Below are 9,312 nucleotides of genomic sequence, written 5' to 3'. Positions count from 1 at the left end.
CCAAGCCTGTCTCACTGCTAGGGGTAAAGGGGACAAAATTCACGAAGGGCAAAGGGCTTGCTTTGCTCTGCATGTGCCCTGCTGTCCCCTGGTCTCTGATGAGGTCCTCAGTAGGGAACTGCTGCAGAGGGACAGGGCAGCAGGCAGCTGTTTAGGGGGTCAAGGTGCCTTTTGGGCCAGGAGAAGAGGATTCAGACTGCTGAGGTGAGTTGCGGCCTCGGGTGGTAAAATGCTCCTTATGGGGGATAAACCAAAAGTCAGATGGATCTGAAACAGGGGCCTGTCAGCCAGGGATGAGGAAATCCCTGTGTGCTTAAGGGACTGACTGGGAGATGGGCAGAGCGAGGCTCAGGGTGCTGCCTCTCACTGGGCAGGCATCGGTGGCTGTTAAGATGCTGGCGAGCTGCAGAGTGGGATTTGCTCTTGGTCTTTATTGATCCTGCCAGCAAAGACAGGCTTGACCCGTGTGATAGAGACAGTCCAGGCTTTAAAGCCTTGTTTGTGCTTCGGATCAGAAGGAGCAGCCATCCCCCTCTCTCTGATCCTACCAGACACTGTAACACTGGCCTTTTTTTTTGTCTGACAGAGATGAAGCTGAAATGGAGTATTTGAAGATAGCTCAGGACCTGGAGATGTACGGAGTGAACTATTTCGCTATTAGGGTGAGTGCAGGTTGTGGGTCATGTTTTCTTGCTGGTGTAGCTCTTGTGCTGGTCTTCATCTTCTGTGTTGCTGTGAGATTGGGTGAGTGGAGCCTTGGAGAGCCAGCAGACCTGGGAGGTGGCTGTGGTGCCTTGGTGAGAGTCCTTGTGGCAGCTGCCAGGGAGGCAGAAGCTCTTTTAATACACCGTGCTGGTGGGTCACTGCTCAGGGCTGGCTGATGAAGCTAATGATGGTTCATGTCAGACCCTCCAAGTTGGAATAAAAAGGTTTTCTGCTCTTTTCTTTCCTCCTGTAGAATAAAAAGGGCACCGAGCTGCTGCTTGGAGTTGACGCCTTGGGTCTTCACATTTATGACCCAGACAACAGGTTGACACCTAAAATCTCCTTCCCGTGGAACGAGATCCGGAATATCTCATACAGTGATAAAGAGGTATGGATACAGCTCCCCTCTTCCCTGAGAGCACACTTGTGATTTGAAATGATTTCTCTTAGCTTCTCTGTCTGCTGTGCTTGCTACCACCAGCTTAGCTGAGGACAGCTCAGCTTCTCCAGTTGAAACCTTAATTCTGAGTCTTTCTGAAACCTTCCAGGAGTTGGGCGTGCAAGAGGTCAACTGGGAGCTCTTCTCCTGTTTGGTTTTAGAGTATGTTCAAACCCTCTATGGAATTTGAAAAAAAAAAACAAAACCAAAATTGCTGTTGATGTGCTTAGCCCAAATATCAGGGTTCAGGAGTTGAGATCTCTACTTGACTGTGTATATTACCGTGTATAAATACTGTGTTATGAAATAGAGTGAGCTGGATTCCTGGTGAGAAGAGCTCTTGCCATATCATTACATCATCTTGAGTTTTCAGGCTGCCGGGCTTGGCAAAACAGCTGGAATCTTTTTAGGAAGTTGAGTAATTTAAGCTTGCTATTGGATAGATATTTATTAAATCCAGAGTGTAAATAGGAGTCTTCTGAATCATTGGCCACCAAACCTGGTTGAGAACAGCAATGAAATTGGCTGTGGAAGGGAAAGCGATGGGCTCAGTTTTCAGTCTGAGAGAGCTGCTCAAAGAAACCAGCTGCCTCCATGGTAAGGAAGAAAATTAACTTCTTAATTAAAAATGGGTTTCTAATCTCAACATGATATTGATCAGGGTAAAAGCTCAAAAGTTTCTTATCAGCCACATTTTTTTGCGTGCCTTGTGAAATTTTATAAGTAATAAAGCTGTGCTGGAATTCTCTTTGCTGGTTTTAATTCTTAAAAATAAAAGAGCTTCTCAGCTCTGCAGACAACCCAGCAGTTTCCTGCCCGTGACGGACGAGTGCAGTGGAGGTTGTCTGCTCAGACAGTGCCTCGGAAATCTGGGGATTGAAGCCTCTGTAACCAGGGCTTGAGACAGGACTGTAACTGAGCTTTCTCTTAGGGGAAAGGACTGCCACTTTCCATCAGGTCAATCATCTGGGTAATGAGATGACCACAAATAAACCTGACGTGATAGTAAACAGGATTAATAGCTGGGGATGACAGCTACGTCCACACAACAGAGGGGTTTCATCTGTCCTAACAAGGACTGACTGTTTACGTGGCACTGAAACTCCTCTCCTGGCATATTTCTGCTGTTGCTTTCAACGACTGGTGGAGGATCTGCTGGAGCCTGAGTCCAGGGGTGTTCATGCACGTCTGCCTGTGTGAAAGTCTTAAAAGATTGGCTCTTAAACTGACAAAGGAAAACACGGTCGGGGTGAGTTTGGCTGAGCCCTTTTCAGGCAGTACAAGGGATTGACAAATAATGCTGCTCTAATGGCCACAGCCCGCCTGCTCCAGCCCTGGCTCTTCAGCTGGTTATTTTTGTAGCTTGTGTGGGAGTGATGGAATATCCACATGCCTTCTGAAAAATGAGGTGTTCTGGAGCACTCCATCACTTCAAGTACCCTTTGGTTAGTTCAGAGTCTTCTCTCTATCCAGTGGCTGTATTACTGAAATTCTCAGGTCTCTACCCTCTTGAGAGACCTGCTGTGGGAAAGCTCTGTGGAGAGGAGAAACCCAGGCCATGGGTAGAGCTGTTGAGTTGGCACAGAGATTGGGAATAGAAGTTAGAGCAAGGGAATAATACTTTGAATTGCAGAGCAGTCTTGTGACATGGCTGGAGAATGAAATGTGCAGAAAATCCTGTTGAGGAGCCCGTGCAAGTGGAGGTGTCAATGGGAAGGACAGCAGCTCCTCTTTCTGTGTTCCTAATGCAACCCTCCTGCCCACCCATCGGGTAGCTGAGCTGGTTCTTCCTCCCTTGAGAAGTGTCCTGAGGTTTTGCTGTACCTTCTCCACTCTCTACAGCTGCCAGGAGAGCAGCATGTGTCCAGTTCTGGAGCCCCCAACACAAGAAAGACCTGGACCAGTTAGAACTAGTCCAGAGGAGGCCACCAGGAAGATCCAAGGGCTGGAGCAGCTCTGCTGTGATGAGGACAGGCTGAGAGAGTTGGGGCTGTTCAGCCTGGAGAAGAGAAGGCTCCGGGGAGACCTTCCAGTGGCCTCCCAGTACCTGAAGGGGCTCCAGGAAGGCTGGGGAGGGACTTTGGCCAAGGGCAGGGAGTGACAGAACAAGGGTTGATGGCTTGAAAGTGGCAGAGGGGAGATGGAGCTGAGATGTGAGGAAGAAATTCTTTGGTGTGAGGGTGGTCAGACACTGGAACAGGTTGCCCAGAGAAGCTGTGGCTGCTCCTCCCTGGAAGTGTTCAAGGCCAGGCTGGATGAGGCTTTGAGCAACCTGGTCTAGTGGAAGGTGTCCCTGCTGCTGGCAGGGGGGGTGGGACTGGATGAGCTTTAAGGTCGCTTCCAGCTCAGACCAGTCTGGGATTCTATGATTAAAGGATCTTGCCTTGGGAAGTGCTTTCTCTGTCCTCTGCAAGGTTCTCTGCAGGGGACACCGGCTGTTGGGTGTTGCAGTCTGTAGGTGGACAGCACTTACTGCTTCTGTGGCACTCAGGTTTTTCAGACCAGAGGCACAGTTACCTCCTTGGCTGCTTTTGCTACTAGTTCTCTTGCTTGGCTCAAAGCCACGAGGACAGCTCTCAGCCTTGTTTGTCTGACAGCGATGACCTCCTCTGAGCCGAAGCTTTCAGTAAGACTTTTATAGCTGTGTTTTTATTAAATGCCCCACTCTGATCACTCTCTCCCTCTTTATTTTTTTCCCTTTCCAGTTTACGATTAAGCCGTTGGACAAAAAGATTGATGTTTTTAAATTTAATTCATCAAAGCTGCGTGTGAATAAGCTGGTAAGTCTACAGACAGTGATTTTCATTGCCTGCAGCAGTAGTTTCTGCCAGCAGGACGAGACAATGTTCTTCTGGAGCTTTCCCTTCGAGCAGTTGAAGGGAGCGTGCTGGGCTGGCTGGACTGTAGGTGTGGTTTGGTGTAGTGGTTACTACTCGGTCATAGCATCTAGAAGACAAGGGGGAAGCTCAAGTCAAACTCCTTCACAGAACCTCTTCCACCCTCTCCCATTTTTGTGCTCCCTTTCTGAGCTCTCAAGTTGCTGCGTGGTGGAAGCGCTTAGTAAGTAACATTTTCTTGTCACCTCTGTCTTTGCTCCAGATCCCCCTTTTTTCCTCCTGCAGATCTTCTCCACTCTGCCCTGTGACAGGTCTACCTGTTTTGAGATGCTCCATCAGAGTCGCTGTCCTGGCTTTTTTCTAGGCTGGTCCTCTCTGAGGACACTGTCCTTGTGCAAGGATGGAGGGAGATACATTGAGCTGTTCTGTTGAGCATCCGTGTTAGAGACCAGCTTTCACTAGTGTTCTGGATTTGGTATCTAGAGGAGCTTTGATCCAGATTCTGTAGTAGCTGTGTATGGTGTGAAGTTGCACGAGGGCCCTGCAGAAGGCAGAGAGTGATGTTTTCCCATCCTTGTAAGAGAGAGAGAGGAACTTTGCTGTCCTGGTTGTAAGCTGTCCGTGCTCCATGTGCTGTAGGGAAGTGGAGCTTCCTAACAAAGGCCTTATCCATGGCACTCATCAGATTCATGGTGCTGTAGCTCCTCTGACTCCAGAGAAGTCATTCGTGACTCGTAAAATGGCAGATGGGCACGTGAAACAGTCCTTTAGAAAGAATCCAAGTTTAGAAACCTGCTTTTGTTGCTGAAAAGAGCTTTCAGTCTTCTGTGTGCCCACCCCTTTGCTAACCTGCCTCTAGTATTGCCACCTTCCTTATCTTCCTCCTTGAGTACCAGAGGAAACCACATTGGTGCTCAAAACCCTTCAGCAAAGGTATCTGGAGGTGTCCAAGGAGGTTTTTGCTAAGTTGTCTGTTTGTGTGTAGCCTTATCTTGAAGGAAAGTGGTTTTCCCTTCCTTCCTTCCTTCCTTCCTTCCTTCCTTCCTTCCTTCTTTTTTTAATCTCAATGCTTTTAACATGCAGTTGGGAGAAGGTGCAAGTTCATCTTGAACGTAAAGAAAGGGAGGGGTGAGAACCAGGGCACCGGCTGGAGCTGTAGTTTTGGTTTGAGTTGTTGTTTCATCATTTGGCCTAATGCTTTTTTGGGGCTGGTACGTAACTTGCCAGAACTGTGCTGTGCTGGCTGCACGGAAACCAGCAAATTGATCTCTGCAAAGACCTGGTAGCCCAGGGGCTGGGGTTTGCTATGGGACTTAGGCTGTGCCTTGGCTCCCTGCCACTTGTATGGGTACAAGAGCTCATCAGGTTTGAAATCAGTGGGTGGAAGTGCTTACAAGCACCAAACCAAAGCACTTCTAGTGGTTTTGTGTGCCAAGAATACAAACTACCTCATCGTCATCATGTGTACAGCTGTTTCTCTCCGCTCTTCACCCTTGACTGGAATAGATTCTTCAGCTGTGTATCGGAAACCATGACCTCTTCATGAGGAGGAGAAAGGCAGACTCGTTGGAGGTCCAGCAGATGAAGGCACAGGCCAGGGAGGAGAAAGCCAGGAAACAGGTGAGAGACATCTCATATAACTAGACATGAGCCAAAATCAGAAATGCAAATGGATTTGGGAAGGAACAGTTTCCAGAATGACATCAAGCACACGGAGCAGCTTTGAGGGAAGGTCCAGATGAACATCTCTTTTTAGGAACCTGCTCCCACCTCGCCAGTCATTCTCAACTTGGCTTTGCAGGTTGATGGCAGCCTGGCAGCCCAGATCCAGCCCCCACACTTGGGAACAAAACCAGGAGGATGAAAGGAGAAAGAGCTGATCTGGGTGTCCTACAAGTGTGTGTGCATCTTCCCTGCCTTGGTTTACACCTGGGTGTCACAACTGGCAAGATGTCATATGTTGGGGCAGTTGCTTGTGATTAAAGCAGGGGCTGTGAGGGGGAGCTGTGCTTTGCTGTAGTTCTTCTCCTCATTTTCTAATTAGGTGGTGATGGAATGCACGCCGCCGTTTCGGGGTGTGCAGCCTGCATGCTAATTTGGTGCTGGCCTCGTTTATCTGCTGCAGGTCAGGCCAGGCAGCGCGAACGGCTCTTTGGAGGCAGCAGCGTGTAGCCGATGAGCATATATCAGCAAATTGGATTGTGTGAATCATTGTTTTCTGCTCGTAGACCTTTTCTACTCCCTGAAACCCGCACAGCTAATCTGAGTACTGGTGCTTGGAATATAAATGTCCCCTTTGCAATAAAGCTACTAGATAGCAGCAGAAGAAACCAAACCAGTCACTCGTACCCAGGAGGATCTTATGCTCCAGGGACTGCTGAATTAATGGATTTGAGCATCTCCACAGAGGTGCCTGCGTGGTGCTGGACTTGGTGTGGAGGTGCTTGGCTGACCTGGAGATCACAGAATCATAGTATGGTATGGGTTGGAAGGGACCTTAAAGATCATCTAGATGTGATGTGGCTTGTCTTGCAGGCACCTCCTGAAGCACTTCTTCCTGTAGCTTGTGGGGTGGCAGGAGAGGACAGGACATGAGTCAATATGAGGGTAACCAGGCCAGCTTCTCTGGGGAAGGAGGGCTTCTTGCTTCCCATGGGGATTGCTCTGGTTAGTAAGGAGTTGACACTGGTGCAGCAAAAGGTCTTCCTTGGAAGGAGCAGTGTGCTGTCCAACCATGGAATCCCAGACTGGTCTGAGCTGGAAGCGACCTTAAAGATCATCCAGTCCCAACCCCCCTGCCAGCAGCAGGGACACCTTCCACTAGACCAGGTTGCTCAAAGCCTCATCCAGCCTGGCCTTGAACACTTCCAGGGAGGAGCAGCCACAGCTTCTCTGGGCAACCTGTTCCAGTGTCTGACCACCCTCACACCAAACAATTTCTTCCTCACATCTCAGCTCCATCTCCCCTCTGCCACTTTCAAGCCATCACCCCTTGTTCTGTCACTCCCTGCCCTTGGCCAAAGTCCCTCCTCAGCCTTCCTGGAGCCCCTTCAGGTACTGGGAGGCCACTAGAAGGTCTCCCCGGAGCCTTCTCTTCTCCAGGCTGAACAGCCCCAACTCTCTCAGCCTGTCCTCATCACAGCAGAGCTGCTCCAGCCCTTGGATCTTCCTGGTGGCCTCCTCTGGGCTGGCTCCAGTAGCTCCATGTCCTTCTGCTGTTGCGGGTCCCAGAACTGGATGCAGCACTTGTGGCTTCAGGGACAGATTTTACAGTCTTGTGAGTTTTTAATGCATTTGATTAACGCCAGCGACAGCTGAGATGCTGTGCTTAGTGGAGCTGCTGGGAGAGGTGAGAGCACTGCGGGTGAGCAGGAGCTCATGAGCTCTCAAATCCAGAGTACTTGTGCTCTATGGGAATGGTCAGGCTTCTCCTTGGCTTGGCTGCCCTCTCCTGAGCTCATCACCATGCTGTCTCGCCTGCACTCTCCTCCCTCCCTAGCATCCCCAGTTGTTAACTGGTTCCACATAGTCCTTTTCTATCAGGAATTCTTGTTAATAGAAGTCCTGAACGGGATGCAAGATCGTAATGATAATTAATGAGGGGAACCTTTAATCGAAGGAAGCGGAGCTGTTAGAGCAGTGGGCGTCCCACTTTCAGAACACAGTTGGTGGCTGAGGAGCAGAGAAATGTGTCTTGTCACACTTATTTTCCTTATTAAACGCAGCAGGTGGCGTGTGCAGCGCCGCGAGTCCTCGCCGTGGCGTGGGTATTTATAACACACCCGTCTCTGTCGGACTGGAGCTTAAGCTTGGTGTGTTAATTAGCCCGATGGCTCCCTTTGTGCGCTTGGCTAGCGGAGAGGCAGTTGTCAGGCACGCTCTGTCTGTACAACATTCTCAATATCTTCTGGGAAGAGGTAGTAGGGTGATGGTGGGTTGTCTCAGCGTAGCTTGGATCTTCCCCTCCTGGAGAAGTGTTGCTGTTTCCTGCAGACTGAGCTGGAGGCAGAGAGTTTATTGGAGGGAGCTTAGAAACAGGAGGGAGCGACTTTTGACATGGGCAGGGAGTGACAGGACAAGGGGAAATGGTTTAAAACTAAGAGGGGGGAGACTTAGGTCAGATATTAGGAGGAGCCACCAAAACAAGAGAGACCTGGAGCAGTTAGAACAAGTCCAGAGGAGGCCACCAGGATGATGCGAGGGCTGGAGCAGCTCTGCTGTGAGGACAGGCTGAGAGAGTTGGGGCTGTTCAGCCTGGAGAAGAGAAGGCTCCGGGGAGACCTTCTGGTGGCCTCCCAGTACCTGAAGGGGCTCCAGGAAGGCTGGGGAGGGACTTTTCATAAGGGCAGTTAATGACAGAACAAGGGGAAATGGGTTTAAACTGAAAGAGGGGAGGTTTAGATTAGATATTAGGAAGAAGTTCTTCACTGTGAGGGTGGTGAGACAGTGTCCCAGGTTGGCCAGGGAAGCTGTGGCTGCTCCTCCCTGGAAGTGTTGAAGGCCAGGTTGGATGAGGCTTTGAGCAACCTGGTCTAGTGGAAGGTGTCCCTGCTGCTGGCAGGGGGGTTGGGACTGGATGAGCTTTAAGGTCCCTTCCATCCCAAACCAGTCTGGGATTCTATGATTGTATCTACAGTTCATAGAGGTGGTCATGCTCCTTGTGACCTCCCCTATAAATGAATGGAAGTGAAGTTTCCAGCATGCTAGATTGGACATCTGATCACAAGTAGCATCTATTCACATCCTTCAGATTCCTGCCTTCCAGTGTGTCTAGGCTTGATATTTTGAAGATGCCCTCAGACTGCCCTTAAGCCCAGTCTTGCCATCTGTTCAACTTGCTGTAAGATACTCAAGGCATAGCTGGAGCTCTGGGGACCCTACTTGTGTGAGTCAGCCTAGGAGGGTGCTGTCTGGGGCTGTAATCACCTGCAGGCAGCTTGTAGGTGGGTAACAGCCTGATCAGACGACAGGAGATTGTCTTGGGAATGGCACTTTTCGAGGGAGGAAATGGGGGTGTATCAGGTCACCCCCATTTTGTGGTGTTTCCCATGGTGATGAGCAGAGAGGAGGCAGCAGTGCAGCCCTCTGCTCTGACCTCTGTGCAGTGACCCTTCCTCATCCTATGCAAAGCCTTTCTAATGTATGTTGTTATTTCTCCTCGCTTTCCCTGATCCCTTTTTTCCTAGATGGAACGGCAGCGCCTGGCCCGAGAGAAGCAAATGAGAGAAGAAGCTGAGAGGACAAGAGATGAGTTGGAGAGAAGACTGATGCAGTTAAAGGAAGAGGCAACGATGGCCAACGAGGCCCTGGTAGGTCTCTGGGAGGTTGTTT

The 9,312-nt window shown here is 50.0% G+C and overlaps 1 protein-coding gene across 1 annotated transcript in view; it reads left to right on the top strand.

Moving 5' to 3' along the window:
* Positions 1 to 586: 586 nt before the first annotated feature.
* LOC104524537 (merlin) overlaps positions 587 to 9,312 on the top strand; it is a gene marked incomplete at both ends in the record, with an annotated part of 10,763 nt that continues 2,037 nt past the window's right edge. The window contains 5 exons of the mRNA XM_010167455.1: positions 587 to 662; positions 959 to 1,093; positions 3,850 to 3,924; positions 5,488 to 5,601; positions 9,168 to 9,290. Coding sequence (XP_010165757.1) covers positions 587 to 662; positions 959 to 1,093; positions 3,850 to 3,924; positions 5,488 to 5,601; positions 9,168 to 9,290 — 523 coding nt within the window. The remainder of the gene's footprint in view (positions 663 to 958; positions 1,094 to 3,849; positions 3,925 to 5,487; positions 5,602 to 9,167; positions 9,291 to 9,312) is intronic.

Source organism: Antrostomus carolinensis, unplaced genomic scaffold (genome assembly GCF_000700745.2).
Source record: "Antrostomus carolinensis isolate BGI_N321 unplaced genomic scaffold, ASM70074v2 scaffold50834, whole genome shotgun sequence".
NCBI classification, from domain to species: Eukaryota; Metazoa; Chordata; class Aves; order Caprimulgiformes; family Caprimulgidae; genus Antrostomus; species Antrostomus carolinensis.
The sequence above is the reverse complement of the archived record's forward strand: the minus strand, read 5'-3'. Positions and strand labels throughout refer to the sequence as shown.